At 44.7% G+C, this 16,432-nt stretch overlaps 1 protein-coding gene across 1 annotated transcript in view; it reads right to left on the bottom strand.

The window, feature by feature from the left end:
• VAPB (VAMP associated protein B and C) overlaps positions 1-15,622 on the bottom strand; it is a 45,468-nt gene extending 29,846 nt beyond the window's left edge. The window contains exon 1 of the mRNA XM_033153622.1: positions 15,270-15,622. Coding sequence (XP_033009513.1) covers positions 15,270-15,327 — 58 coding nt within the window. The 5' untranslated portion in view covers positions 15,328-15,622. The remainder of the gene's footprint in view (positions 1-15,269) is intronic.
• Between the last annotated feature and the right edge of the window lie 810 nt (positions 15,623-16,432).

The raw sequence follows: 16,432 nt of genomic DNA, 5'->3' as shown, positions 1-16,432 counted from the left end.
GAAAAACGCATTGTTCAGTACAATGATTTTAACAGTTCTGGTTGTGGTTACAACTTTTATCTGGCACAAGCACTCAAAGGACAGCCCTGTGCAGAAGCAGGAAAAGCAGAAGAAAGGAGGTTTCTGTTTGCTGGCTTCTCTGACTGCTCATTGACCATTCCCAGTACAAAGCTGGGATGGCAACAAGCCAGCCAAGTAGGACAGTACCATCTTGGGCAGAAACTAGGAAAGGTTGTTTTCATCCATGCAGGAATCTTTTGCCCAAAGTGGGGCTCAAACCCATCACCCCCGAGATTAAGAGCATTATGCTGCATGGAATGAGCCATCCCAGCTAGGACTTCAATGTGATCTACGAACATTATTATCTACACAGGAGCAAACTGCAGACAGGCATTCGGATAATTTTATTAAGCCCCTTCGAGCTGCACTTTCAGAGTGCAAAAGAAGACTTTGCACTACTACTTTGGCTTGAGGATTCTTAACACTTTACTGCTGATGTAGGAGCGTTTATTAGACGGTTCCCTGTGCTAAGGCATGGACAGCCAGCTTGAGGCATGGGAGGCACAAACAGCCCAGATCACGGCACTCCTGGACATGAGAACTGGCTGTGAATGTAGCACAACTAGACATGCAGCCCAGAAAATGGCTGACCAAGCAATATTGTCACCGAGATTTTCTGCTAGTTGTAGCACCGTTAGAAGCTTTAACCAAATGAGGTTACAAGTTTCAACCATTGCCCCTTAAGTGCATATTACCACCTCTGCATTAATGGTAAGTAGCCATGCAAGCTAGGGACGTGGGTGGCGCTGTGGTCAAAACCACAGAGCCTAGATCAGAAGGTCGGCGGTTCGAATCCCTGCAACAGGGTGAGCTCGCGTTGCTCGGTCCCTGCTCCTGCCAACCTAGCAGTTTGAAAGCACGCAGTGCAAGTAGATAAATAGGTACCGCTCCGGCGGGAAGGTAAACGACATTTCTGTGCGCTGCTCTGGTTCGCCAAAAGCGACTTACTCATGCTGGCCACATGTCCCGGAAGCTGTACGCCGGCTCCCTTGGCCTGTAAAGAGAGATGAGCACCGCAACCCCAGAGTCGTCCACGACTGGACCTAACACTCAGGGGTCCCTTTACCTTTTTAGCCATGCAAGCTGCAATTCGTATTCGTGAAATCTACGGCGGTGGCTTGCATTAAGATACTTCCTCCCCAAGTATGCAAGGCAAGGTGGGCAGATGGCAGAGAAGGGCCCACAATCTAGTTTTGTGTTGGGACAACCTAGGTCAGGGTTTCCCAAACTTGGGTCTCCAGCTCTTTTTGGACTACAACTCCCATAATCCCTAGCTAGCAGGACCAATGGTCAGGGATGGTGGGAATTGTAGTCCAAAAACAACTGGAGACTCAGGTTTAGGAAACCCTGACCTAGGCTATAGTTGTTTATTGCTGGGAGCCTTGCAAAGTTGGACCTCTGTCTAACATCCAGGATGTCACTTCTTAAGAGTGCATGAGGCTGGCTTTTCATATATTGCTATACTAGTAACGTATATACCTTCCTGTCCCAACACTGGACCCCAAGTAGGCCAACAACCAAATTTAAATCCAACTTAAACTCCTGCTGAAAACTTCTCCATTATGTCAGGTTTATGCAGGCAATTAAGAACATATCTTTCCACAAAAGTTAACAGGTGTCTGTTTTTTAACTTTTTATATAGTTTCAAAATTTTACGGTTCTATGTGCTGTTGTTGTAAACTACTTTGATATATCTTATGAATGTTTTTAATAAAATAAATAAAATAAAATAGAGTTAGGTCTTCACGATTAAGAAACTGTACTCTTTGAAAGTTTGACACACTTTTGCAAACAGGGTGTCGGTGTGTACATTCCAACATGATACTTATGGAAGGCAGATTTCAGTCGTGCAAAAAATATATATAACTGAGATTGCACATGCAATCAGAGATGGCTGAACTCCCTGACAAACAAACAAACAAACAAACCATACACTGTTAAAAGCCCAATTCTGCAACTTTTTCCATCTTCATACATTTAGCTGAAGCAGGATTTATGTATTCAGCAGGCCAATAAGATTTTATAAATGTGGCACTCAAGCCCTCCCTCCAATGACTAGAAATGTTATTTCATTCCACTGCATGCTTCTATCTGTTGCCCTGTACACTTTCAAGCCTATCCACAAGGAATCACAAGAATTAGGCACTAGCTTCTTCCTTTCACAAAGCTGGAGAAAGCCAATTTTCTCAGGATATACAGAGGTACCTTGGTTCTCAAACAACTTGGAACCCAAACACTGCAAACCTAGAAGTGTCCCAGTTTGCGAACTTTTTTCAGAAGCCGAACATGCTCCGTTTTGAGTGCCACACTTCTGTTTTGAGTGTTACGCTGAGGCCTGTCTGCTTTTTCTTTTTTGCGGCATTTTTGTTTTGTTTTCCTGACTGTGTTCAGCTACTGATTGATTGACTGATTGTGTGACTGCAGTACATCGTTTATTGCTTTCATTTTATGGATCAATGGTCTCGTTAGATAGTAAAATTCATGTTAAATTGCTGTTTTAAGGGTTGTTTTTTTTAAAGTCTGTAACGGATTAATCTATTTTGCCTTATTTTCTATGGGAAAGCGCGCCTTGGTTTTGGAACCGACTTCCGGAACGGATTAAGTTTGAGAACCAAGGTACCGCTGTACTTACGCAGCAGAACAATGGAAATGTTTAATTCACATAGACCTGGGGATGTCCTTGCGCAGAGATATTTGGTGAACTGAAGTGGTTCAAAAACAATCCTTACACTGCCTCTGGAAATTTTCAGACCTTGGGGAGGCGAATTCAACAGCCACCAAGAGCTTTTTTTTATCCGGGTAGGAAATGCAAGAGGGCACCAAGGAATTTATATGCATGGGTGCCTTGCCCTTCTAGTTCTACATACCTAGAACTACATAGTTGTTTAAACACCTCTTTGAAAAGCATTTAAGATGTTGCTATAAATGTCCTCTGAGCTCAGAAAGCTGGCCTATTTAGGCTTTCAAGCCCTGCAGAAACTGGAAATTGTGAGAAGTGTTTTCATGGTATTCAAATTTCAGCTTCCCCGCCTTCCCCATAATAAAACCAATCTGCAACCAGGAACACACTGTTAAGTGTGTAATTGTTTCCAATAAGTTTAAAACGAAGTCTTATTTTTGGCAGGGGCAGTAGAGTCCTCCAGCAAATTCTTGTTGCACAAACATGTGTGTGTTCGAGGGAACAAACAGGGGGCTCAAAGTTGATAAGCACAAAAGGCTATTCCATTCTCTTCACTGTTAAGAAATACTGTATTTTTCCGTGTATAAGACTAGGGGTTTTTTGTTGTTGTTTTTTACTAAAAAAACTAGGTTTAAAATTGGGGCTCGTCTTATACACAGATAGTGCTGAGGGGTGTTTTAATTTGGAGTCCCCCCAAAACATGGGGCGTCTTATACACTGAAAAATACGGTGCTTGGTGTGACTATCAGAGTGTGTATCACGTACAGTGAGGATTCTGACTGTCAACTGAGCAGAACTTATCAGCCGTATGACATACCTGTTGTCTGAATCCAGTCCCAATATTCTGCTACACAATCTAATTTCTGAAGGATGACATACAGTAGCTGTAATTCCCCAACGCAGACAATTGTGCCTTTTAAAAAACGTCAAGCTAATGGACAAAAAAATGCCTTCAATGTTTTGTCGTTTCTGTGACAATCCCATTATCTGACAATACTGTATATATTTGATTTTGAATATTCATGGTAAGCAACAGAAGGGTTCTTGTCAATCCCAGGTAGGAAGAAGCAGTTGGTGAGGGAACAAACTGCAACTTTTTCTGTATTGCCTCATTAGACGACAAGCTTCTGGCATTGCATTTGGCACTCAAAGACGGTTCTAGCATGTTCTACGCAAAACCTTTGTATTAGACCCGGCCAAATTAAAAGAAAAGCAAGTGATGTTGCAGTATTCAGAACTGTTTGTTTTGGAACACAACCACTGAAGTCGACAGGATTATTCTGGAGGAAATGAACCGCACTCACTGGGTATTTAGACATTTTACCCAAAAATGTGGATGTTAGAAACTCAGGTATCTAACCTAGGCGCCAAATGGCTCCTAAAACCAAGGTTGCAGTTGCCAAAACAGAATGTCTAGCTGCCATTTTGGGGCAAGAAAGCTCTAAAGTCTTATTTTTCAAATGATGGACTGACTGTGATTGATTCTCAGTTAAAAAATCTGGCTAGTTCAGATGACAACTTTGAGCTAGGTTAAGAACTTTGAGAACTTGAAGAAGAAAAGTCACTTGATCCAGGCACAGTCCACATATAGGCTACAGGTGAAACTCGAAAATTAGAATATCGTGGAAAGGTTCATTTCTTTCAGTAATTCAACTTAAAAGGTGAAACTAATATATGAGATAGACTCATGACATGCAAAGCGAGCTATGTCAAGCCTTTCTTTGTTATAACTGTGATGATTATGGCATACAGCTGATGAGAACCCCAAATTAACAATCTCAACTTTGGGGTTTTCATCAGCTGCACGCCATAATCATCACAATTATAACAAGCAAAGGCTTGACATATCTTGCTTTGCATGTCATGAGTCTATCTCATATATTAAACTCCAGTAGCTAATGAAAACAATTGCTTACATAAATGGACTTTTCCACGATATTCTAATTTTTCGAGTTTCACCTGTATATTGGCCTATTTCGATCTCTTTTCCTTAATGGTGACTTGCTCCTGCTCAGGCTGCACAGAAAAAGCAATCTTGTTCCAGAAATTCATTCTGATTGTGCAGATAAAATCTAACTGACAGAATTCTACGGGGTGCGGTATTAGCATGTGAAAACAGTCCAGATCCAATGATCTCCAGATGGTGGAGATGTCAGGCAACGTCCTGGCGCCCAAAGTTCTTCACTTGGCCACAAGTAGTTGAAAGCCGGGTGCAAAATGTGCCTGGCTAATTTCGAACACTGGGCAAAACATAGACGCGAGCAGTACTGACAGATTGCTGGATGGTTTGCAGCAGACAGACACGGGGTTTCTAATTCCCAACTGTTTACCAATAGCAACAAAAACATGAACCCCTCTTCACCGAACTAAGCTGGGCTGTTAAAATCCCGAATCTCTAATAATTCTAACTCCCTCTCTCCAGTGCATGGTTCATGGAGCACAGCTGGTTATGGATTCCAGCCCCTCTCCTACCAGTTTGCACGTTGGCCTAGCCCCAGAGCCATTATTTGGGTTGCACAAATCTGGTGTCTGCCCCACACCCAACAGCCTGCCCGCAGCCACAGACAGAATCAATTCAAACAGCATTACTCACCCCAAAACTGACAAAAACCAATTACTGATTTTCCTTTGCCAAAGAATCCCACACAGAGACTCTATAGACATTCACACTCCATGGGTGGGGTGACTTCTCAGCCCGTTCCTGCTTTCATTCAGGACAAAAATGCAAAAAAACTACCCCAAATTAAAATGGTCAAGTAAGCAGATCACAACCCAAAGAGAGGGACAAGGAAAATGCTGAACACTCCCCACCCCCGGAGCCATGCAGCTTTAACATTAGACTATTGTTTGATGTTGCCAAGCCATGTTGGACGTGTCTGTGCACACACTATGCTTCTTTAATTATGTTATACCTATCCAAGCAACCCCCCCATCCAAACAGTACTCTCTGGGTCTGACACATTTGAGGGTGGCCCCAACCACAGTCACATGCAGGCAAAATCTGAAGCATGCAAACACAAAATTGGGGGTAAACACCCATAAAATGCTTGCACACTATTATCAGAAAGACCCCAGCTTGGGAAGAAGCTATGGAATATAATGTAAAGTTTGTACTGCACGGATTTCCTGCTGGTGACCATTTAACACACCAGGCAATGAAAGATGTGAACCCTAAGGGACAAACAAGCCTGGGTAGATTAAAGGTAAAGGGACCCCTGACCATTAGGTCCAGTCGCGGACGACTCTGGGGTCCCGGCACTCATCTCGGTTTACTGGCCAAGGGAGCCGGCGTACAGCTTCCGGGTCATGTGGCCAGCATGACTAAGCCGCTTCTGGCGAACCAGAACTTTCGAACTGCTAGGTGGCCAGGAGCTGGGACCGAACAAGGGAGCTCACCCCGTTGCGGGGATTTGACGGCGGCCAGTTTCCCTACAGGGATTCAAACCGCCAACCTTCTGATCGGCAAGCCCTAGGCTCTGTGGTTTAACCCACAGCGCCACCCACGTCTCCTCTGCCCAAATTCAGATCAATAGATGCAAAGCTGAAGGTAATATGATAAAAAATATATGAGATGGGGGTTATATAATTTTTTTATAAACAAATAAAATACAAATAAATGGACCGTGCAATTTTATGTAACAAGCCAACCAAATCTTAACAAGTCCCCGGTCACATGAATCTAAATTATCTACAAAAGGAGGCTGTAAAACTTTCACTTGGCCCTATTTCTTTGTGGTCAAAATCAAGGGCACCTCAAAAGGTTCATTCTGCAGTCATGCCATAGGTCAAACCAGCAACTGCACTCTGGCTGCTGCCCTAAGCACACTTAAAATAGGGTTGTGCGTTAGATTTGGATAAACCCCATTCTCCCAAGAAATAATTATGGACACTTACTTAAAATATAATAAACCAAAACTTTCACAAAAGCCTTTTCTGCATACTGATGTAAATGATTAATCAAATCATTTTAAGAGAAGAATAGTAGATCTAACCTAAAGGGAATTTCTCCCAGCACCTCTGGAATCCAGATACTAATGCTAATAATTTCATTATTTATAGCCTGCCCATCCTGCTGGGTTGCCCCAGCCACAAACACTACATATTCGTTTACAATTTAGTATGACAAAGCAAAGCTAGCTGCTTCAATTGTATTTTCTGCAAGTTTTATTCCGCTAGACTTTAAAAATTTTTTTTTAGCAATAATGTACTCTCTACCATATTTACTAAAATGAAATCACATCAAGAAGATCTCCTAAAAAATAAGTTTATCAAAGAGAATGGCCTCTTCGGAACACTGCAGTTTTCTGAATTCTGAAACTTAACATGAAAGAAAACCCTGGCGTCCTATAGCTCAAGTATGTTTCCCACAAAGTCTTGAGATACAGTTCCCTAGTCACCATATTCTACTGCAACTGAAGTGCTCTGGACTACAACGCCCATGAGCCTCCGCCAACTCCAGAATCCCACGGCCATGCTGAGCAGATGTTGTCGTTAAAGCAGCAAGTGTACCTGAAATAATAACGTACTCGTCTCCTTTTACCCTCGGCTGCAAATTCTGTCCCCTTTCTGTTATCTCCCTTATGTCGATTTCTAGATCAGAGGCAGCCATGTTGGGGCAATGCAGAGGATGTTGGACTACGACTTTCATTAGTCCTAGCCAGCAAGGCCATAGTCCAAGAACACCAGCATGGAACCAGCTTGCTCTAATCTAGATTGCTAGCCCCTTGGGGCAGGGACCAGAGCTCTCATTCTTTGTAAAGCACGATGTCCATGTTCCTTGAGCAGAGTTACAACCTTCCTTAAAGGCTGTTTATGAGTTCTGGGTGTTAAGAGTAAACAAAGGTAAAGGTAAAGGTACCCCTGACAGTTAGGTCCAGTCGCAGACAACTCTGGGGTTGCGGCGCTCATCTCGCTCTATAGGCCGAGGGAGCCGGCGTTTGTCCGCAGACAGTTTCCGGGTTGTGTGGCCAGCATGACCAAGCCCCTTCTGGCGAACCAGAGCAGCGCACAGAAACGCCGTTTACCTTCCCTCCGGAGTGGTACCTATTTATCTACTTGCACTTGACATGCTTTTGAACTGCTAGGTGGGCTGGAGCTGGGACCAAACAACAGGAGCTCACGCCGTCGCGAGATTCGAACCGCTGATCTTCTGATGGGCAAGCCCCAGGGTCAGTGGTTTAGACTACAGCACCACCCGTGTCCCATTAGAGTAAAGTAGAGCCTATTAAATCAATTGACTCAAGAGTGCTCCAACTTCACTGAGCTCAATGGGCCTACTCTATCTGACTTAGTCAGGATACCAGTACTACCCTTAATCTTTAACTAATTGCTGGGTGTGGCCAAATACTGTACAGTACTACCCTTAATCTATAGTTAAATTGCTACATACCCTGATATCCAGCAGACTGAGGGCCATTTTATACCTTCTGGATAATCAAGTGGAATAGCTTTTCTGGGGCTGAGAGGGGGATTTTGAATACTCTGCCCTCCCCATCAAAAAACTCCCTAAACACAGGTATGTCAGGGAGAAGGGTAGGATGACCCACTCTTACAACATTCACAGGAGGACTGTTCCAATATGCAATCTCTGGCCTGAAGTGTTATGAAGCAGGTAAAGCTTTACTACTTTATATTCCTCAACATATAAAGTGGAAGGAACAGTACACCCATTTATCCTTTGTGCAGGATTCCCCCCTGCCAAACTCATCATCAGTGGTTAGTTACCTTTAGCACCAGGGGGGAGGATTAAAAAAACCAACCTATACTATTGATTAGACAACCCTGCTAAAAATGCAACACTTAAGTCTCTGGCTTATTTTCGTTCTCCCAGGAAAGTTCAGTTGAGGGTTTCCTAAACTTGGGTCTCCAGCTGTTTTATGGACTACAACTCCCATCATCCCTAGCTTGCAGAACCAGTGGTCAGGGATGATGGGATCTGTAGTCCAAAAGCAACTGGAGACCCAAGTTTGGGAAACCCTAGTGTAGACATTTTTGCTTTGTGAAACTGATGGGAGGTGGAAAGAGCCATGCTCACCTTCTCTGCGAAGCAGAAGATTTTAGAACTCGTTTCAGTTCTCCACTCAATGACAAGCAATAGCTTGGAAGGAACACTGCTAAGCCTCAAGCTATTTCTGATACACCATGCTTGATCTGGGAAAGAAAAGGCTGTTGGCAATATATATATTCACACATATATATACATACATACACACACACACACACACACACACACACACACACATATATAATGTACAATCACAGGTTGAATGTTTAATGCCCCTTCCCCCCTTTTTGAAGGCAATGAGCTAAATCTCCAGACAATGAGGTTAACATATCCACTCAAAACAGGTATTTGTCTTCCACAAGTATTGACACTGCCAACTGCAGAACCCCAAGAAATTTAAGTCTTCTATAGCCACCAGAATGTCTCTCTTTAGCAAGCTACAGAAGTTAACATGCTCTCAGTAGAAAAAGATTGTGCCATTAAATGAAAAGCAAAAAGCAAATCTGACCTAAAGCTGCACACAGGATGCATTTCAAAGGAAGCAGTGCTGGCAAGTAGTGGAAAATTCATGTTTCACATGCAGAAAACCTCAGGTACCATCCACAGCAGTTCCAGGTACAGCTGGGACGGCCCTCGTTCTGAAACTGTGGAAAGATCCTGGCCAAACCATGCAACAACGCTGAGCTAAATGGACCAATGGTCTAACTCAGCACAAGGCAGCTTCTTGTACTCCTAACCCAGTGGTTCCCAAACTTTTTTCTCTGGGCCACACTTTCAGAATAAAGATTTGCTCCAGACACACCGAATGTTTTTATTGATAAGATTGGAAAACAAAAAGAAACAACTCCCAGCAGTGCTTGGTTTCGAAAAGGTATCCACCCATATCCAAATAAAAAAATATATATTTTGATACTATACTATACCACACTGAAATGTTTAAATGTTTTATTGAATCTTCCTGCTACACTTCCCATCATCTCCTGTCACAACCCATGAGAACCACTGTCCTAACCTGTTTATGAACAGGAAAGAAAATGGGTAAAATAGCTTCGCCACAGATTCTTGTTTTCTGCCTATCTAATTCCATTTGGGGCATGTTTTGTCTACAAGAACAGGAACAGGATCTGGTGCTGTTCTGATAGTGGCACATCAGAAAGAAGCTCCAATCCCTGTTGAATCATCTCCCAGGTTTTTTCAAGTTAACATTCTTCCATCTCCACTGCGTGCATGGAATAAACTTTAGGTCTTGGTATCAGACAGCTTAATGCTTGCTCTTGATTAAGCAGAAAGACATTTAGCCAGTGATTTCAATGGAAGGGAGCAAAGAGGAATAGCAGCCATATGATAAGCTGTCCTAATAAAAATAGCAAACAATTGCATAATCCAAGCCTTTTCCAATTCTAGTAAAAACCCACTTGGGAAACCCCACTTGGAGAAAGGATGAAGAGGATATGCCAAAAGATCAAAGGCTGTGCCAAGTTTCTCCTTTCTCTCCTCCCCTGTCATGCAGGTTTCAGTCAGTCATGTGCAACTGAAATATGTTTGTGTGCTCCCACTGAACTTACAGCAAACTAGCTCATCGTACCATGGTAGAACATGACAATTTTCAATACAGAGCACATGTCTCAGGAGAGCCCACCTCCTCCGTTTTTCAGGATACATGAGAGCCTAGTGAACCTGGAACTGCTACATGGTGTGTTATTCTTTGATGAGGAACACTGCATATTAAGCAAAGGTAGCACAAGAAGTTTGGAGATGTACAACTAAGGATGAGGCTCCGTGCCACACCTGGAATACAACATCCTACAACCCAGGAAAAGATGAGGCAGGAATCTTCAGTCATACAACCGGAACTCACGTGTTCTCCAAGTAATAACCACTCCAGTCTGCCCAAACAGGAAAATCACAGCCTCACCACCACCTACAGCTCTGGGAAATACCAGCCTGCAATCATTTCCAATAAGAGTTAATAGCTGTTCAACAACCTGCTGACAATGGTTGCTTACTAGTTGCCTATCAACGGGGTGGAAGAAAATTATCTTCCAATTTACAAAATATTCTGTGACATTATCATCCAGCAGCAATTATTCCTTGCCAAAGGTTGGCACGCAAACAGCTATGTGCAAGCCCATGCTGCTTTGTCAAGGATAGGAGATGTGGTCCAACTGCATCTGGAAGGCCACATGTCACTCAGCCTTGAACTAGACGCAGCTGTTCACTTTACCTCCATGTCAGGAAGACCTTTCCCCTGTTTCAACTTCTGCATGTGAGCTACTAAAAAGGCACAGGAGCAGGACAAGCAGAAGGAACAACATAGCAACCCTATTCACAGGTCTCTGCACTTATCTAAGGAAGTAGCAACTTGAACCATCAGAGAGAATCACCCTGTTTATGTTAACGTAACTGCTGGTCTCCAAGGCAAGATTTGTTTTCAATTCCGGCTCACTTCTAATGTATATTAACCAGAACCTGAAGTGTGTTCAAGGACCTTCCAATGGTACTTGCTGTGCTTTTCGCTCTGCACGCAACGCAGGCATAAGCAGACAAGTTTGCAGCAGGTGAAAGCACAGGACCATATTCTCTGCGGTGGCACCTAGACTTCGGAATGCCCTCACTTGTGTGGGTCAAGTAGTGAACAGTCAGTAGCCAGCTTTAAATGCTTCTAAAACACACACAAGTTTATCACAAGCTTTCCTGGCTTTTCCCAACTCTTACAACTTATATTTTTCTTTTGGTGCACTGTTCACTTTTTGTCTATGGCCTACAGTTTTTTTTTTTTTTTAAAGTTTTATCTGATTATTGCAATTATATGAATTTTAATTATATTTCATGACAATCACTGAAGAGGGTTTTTTAAATACATATTAAGCGGTTTATAAATTAAACTTTATGAAGTCCATCAATAACTCCACTGCCATTCAGAGAACATCTTGCAACGCAGGTCTGGGTGTCTCCTCAAGATATTATGAAAGCACAACTTCTTCTGACCTTACAGCTGCCAAGAGGAAAACAGGGACTGTCTACAAACCTGTAGGAGAAGGAACAGAAGAGGCTTCCTTATACTGAATCAGACCACCAGTCCATCAAGTTTAGTACTGTCTACAATGACTGGGAGATCCCCAGGGTTTTAGGCAGAAGTTTCTCCCTGAAGACGACAAATACATGGGACCTTCTGCATACAAACTGTAATATACTCTAGCAAACTCTCCTCCTTGTAAGAAGCTTCTTCACAGCTCCCAGAGCACCCTAATTCTGTCTTCTACTTTCTTAATTCCTGCCCGAGCAAGACTTGAGTAAAGACTTGTTGGCCACCCAAGCACCTATATATTTAGCAATGCCACCTAGGAAACCTGAAACACTTTTCCAGCTCTCATTCCCTTGGAGTCTTCAAGCCCTTTTTCTCCCTCTTATTATTTATTTACTGCACTGTTTTGCAATTAGGACAGAAGTACCTGCTGAAGCACTGGTGACATCTGCCTCAAAGATATGCAGCAACCCTAAGCATTCTTACTTAAGAGAAGCCAGATTAAATCCATCCTTCTAAAACTGAATGTGTGGGTGCAAATCTAAACAAATATGCATGGCGTAATAATGTTCACTTCGTCTTCTATGTTACAGAGTTGAGAGTGCTTTTGCTTGCAGTAACGACATGTTTTTGCTTACTCTTTCTTTACCCCCAGTAAACAACAGTTTATTTCCAGCAGGGAACACACCTTACATATTACGGAAGTGTACGAGCTCTCACCTATTTAATTTTTATACCTCCCAAAGTTAAAAACAAGGCCTTAAACTAATTTAGAAAAAAAAATGTAATGTCAATACATGAGAAGGCACTATGACTGTACACAGCATCAGCCAAGTATGAATTCCTCTCTACAGCGTATCTGCACAGATAAAAGTCACAGTCCATTACTTGATTAACAGCAGAGTAATGGGATTACTTTAGAGTAAGCAGTCTGAGAACACAGGGAAAGCCATGAAGCAATTTGAGTATAGGGGCTGATGCACTTTATTTCTGCTGCATCGCTCCTCAGCACTAATAGATGGCAGGTGCTATCAACTAACTGCCCATCTATAGGCAAATAGGACAAACAGGGCAAATATCTATAAAAGAAAATTAATGTGCCAGAAACAGCAACACCAAAAACCCAGTTTTTCAATATCCCAGGAAATTTTATTTCTGTTGCCAAGGTCAAAGTAAAAAAAAGGGGGGGTGGATATAGCATGGGATTGGAGTTCATTTGCCAGTTTCACTCAACTCAAACAGGCATTAATCATCATTTAGGGTGGTTGTCTTACTAGAGACGGCCATGAGATCATGCGCAAATGAAGCTCTGACCCAGAATTATTTGGTATGCCAGCACCGATCTATGGCCTTCAGGGTCCCTTATGACTGAACTTTATTTACTTCAATTGAGTGCCTAATGAGTCGTATAAAGATGGAATCTCCAAGTTCAGCGTGTGTCTTATTTTTAATCTCACCTTACACCAACAGTTCCATCATTATTCATTAGATTTATGAGCACACAAATGTGCCTATATGCACATGCCATGTTTAATGAAGCAGGATTTGAGTTTGGACTTGCCTCCACAATTCAACCAGCGTTTTCATATTCCTCAGATACATATTATGGCTCCTGTCTCACATGCATATGTACAGCTGATGTTTCATCCACATGTTTATAACTGAACTGCAGTGTTCAGTAAAGCGACAACTCTTTTCCCGCAAGGAGACCAAGTATGTGTATGAGGCAATTGGACAAAACAATTTGCCCCATTTCCAAATACATGCCTGACTGCAACATCATGTATGTATGTTTACTCAGAAGTTCAACTGAATTCAGTTGGACTTGGTCCCAAATAAGCATGCATGCACTTATTTAGGACTTACTCCTAAGTAAAGGTGGAATCTTGGAACAGGGGCAACACCATTGCAAGCAGAAACATTTCTGATCCACTTTATAAATAAGTCTGCTGGTTGCTGCTGTGTAATCTCACCATATTGTATTACCAGCAGCCCTGCCCGTGAAAATATCAGCGTTTGATTTCTAAAGTACAAACCTGGTATAACACCCTGAATCAGAGGCATGTATTAAAAGGCCTCACTTTAGTTAGGATTTCAAAAATAGCAGATGGTTTTTATCTCAACATGCAAAAGAGAAAAAAGGAGGAGTCAGCCGTTCACTGTTACACACTGGGCCAAAGGTCTTAGAATTTATTGCCACACAAAGTGAAACCCCTTCCACACTTTCTATAAGGTTGCCGCAGGCAGTAAGAGCAACGTGACTCAACCCCAGCAAGATAAAAATCCCAGTTGTCATTCAGCTACCATCAATTGACAACACATGCCCACGCAGACTTACCTGGGACTCACTTCTGAGTAAGCATGCACAAGGTTGCGCCGTAAACCCTTAATCTGTTGCAAATGTTAGGCATGTTTGCTTGACTCCTACTGAACTCAATAGGACTTATTTCCGAGTGAACATAATAATTGGGATCAGGCCTATCAACGCACCCAGCGCCAGCCAGCTACCTTACAAGTGTGACACGTCATGAAGCGTTATTTGTTGCTGCTGTGCTTTTTCTTCACATCCACAGCACACGCTTCCCTGGGGAGCCGACCTCACTGTCCCGACCCCCCACCAGCGCGCGATTGTGCAACAACCGTTAATTGCATTTACGAGTTTGCAGATGTTTGTATTTTCATAATAATCGGGGAGCCTGTCAAGTTTCCCCGAGACGGATATTCTGCGCCCTTCTGCAAACGCAGATCAGCCCCGTCATTGGCGCCGTCAACGAGGGTTTCGTAGGCCCCCGCCCAAACCAAGGATCGAGATGCACCGCGGAGCATCTACAGGCTTAAAACTGGGGAAATATATCCCATTCTGATCCCTCTTGGTGGGACCGAACCAAGGGGGCCAAGCGGCTGCTCCCGCTTCTGAAAGGCTGCTGCGCCTGGCAAGGTTTTTCTTCCCCGGGCATCCAGGGATCGAAACGCAGGAATAGCGCCAGGGCCCGAGCAGGCCCGAGCGGAGGGGGAAAGCGCAAGTGCAAAAAGAAAAACACCCCTCTCTCCGCCTTCTTTTGCACCCGAATTAGGGAAACGCTTCGAGGGCTCCTCTCGCATCCCCAGCGCCCCGAGCGAGGGAGGATTGCGCAGCAGCAGCCGGGCGATGCAGGTGCCCTGGGGACCCCGGGGAGGAGAAGGCGCGCCCGCGCGCCCGCGCGCCGTTCCCTTCCTCGACCACGAAGGACATTTGAGCAAGCCCTGCGAGCTAAGCGCGGCCGCTGCTGCTGCTGCCCAGCCCCGGCGGCCCCCGGAAAATGGCTGCCGCTGGAGCTGAGCCCTTTCTGGCAAAGCGGCTGCAGCAGAGCGCGCCGCCGGAGTAGCCACCTTGCCTTTCTGTTTCTGAAAATTAATAATAATAATAATAATAAAATGGGGGAAAGAAACAGGCGGGGGGAGGAAGTGGAAGGCGAGGAAGCGTCGCATGGCTGCTGCATGGGCGGCCGCCCCCTCCTTACCTTTGAATTTCAGCTCGTGTTGCGGTTCCAGACTCAGGACCTGCTCGGTTTTCGCCATGTTGCTGCCGCTGCTGCTGCTGCCGCTCCTCCTCCTCGGCGGTGGAGGCACCAAGCAGGGTTGGAGAGGGAACAGCAATATATATATATCTATATATTCTATGAGATATATATATATATTTATGTAAGATTGCGATTTGGAGGCGGAGGGAAGGAGAAGAATGCACACACGCCACGGACGCACCCGCGGCTGCTTGGGTAAGAGCTCCTTCCTTAGAGGAGCCTGGGAAGGGAAGGAAAATAACCGCGGAGGAGGGAGGTGGCGGCGGCGGCGGCTCCGGTTCTAGGGCGAAGGGAGGCGGCAGCACCCACCGGAGGCTGTTGCACACAGCGAGGGGAATAAGCCGCCGCGCGCGCCCTCAACGCGCACACTCGCTCGCCGACGCTGCCGCTGCTTCCCTCCCTGGCAAGGAGGCGGGGAGGACGATGCAGCAATGGCAAAGGGGGAGGTCGGAGAGGGAAGCTGCAAGCTGACGTCTCCAGCCGGCACGGGCGGAGGGGGGGGGCGAGCGAGCGGGCGGGCGGGCAAGAGGCAAACCCAGCGCTCGGGGAGGCGAAAGGAACGGCGCGCGTCATGCTGGGCGGGGCTTAAAAGGGAGTCTGGAGGAGGCGAGGGCGCACGCGCCGCGTAGGAAGCGCGCAAGGAGCAGCGGGGGGGGGGGGAAGAGGCGCAGAGGGCTTACTCGGGAGAAAGCAGTAGGGGGCCCAGCTGGCATTGGAGCAAAAGCATTGCACACGTTGGATTTTGTTACATACTCTCCAAAACAGGGACACGTCCTATGCCGTTATTAGTATTAGTATACTGTAATAAAAAAACCCCTACTCCTTTCCCCTTGAGTATCGAAGAGCCCATATAGAGTCCTTAAGTGGGTCCCATATCGGTAGGAGAAAATAACAGAGGCCAACCAGAGAATATTGAGAAGCAAAGCAGCTAGTAAGCCAGATCTTTATTAAACTTGCAACAGGGCCCTCACTCGCCACACGCAGGAGGGAGGAGGAACCCAGAACAATGCTGCGCAAGCCCTTACATAGACTTTTGCACACACACACACACACACACGTTTTGGGTACTCTCCTTTTCCTACTATTAAACCACTTCTCAACAG

This window comes from Lacerta agilis, chromosome 6, assembly GCF_009819535.1.
Source record: "Lacerta agilis isolate rLacAgi1 chromosome 6, rLacAgi1.pri, whole genome shotgun sequence".
NCBI classification, from domain to species: Eukaryota; Metazoa; Chordata; class Lepidosauria; order Squamata; family Lacertidae; genus Lacerta; species Lacerta agilis.
Note: the sequence above shows the minus strand (reverse complement) of the source record. Positions and strands in the feature narration are given on the sequence as shown.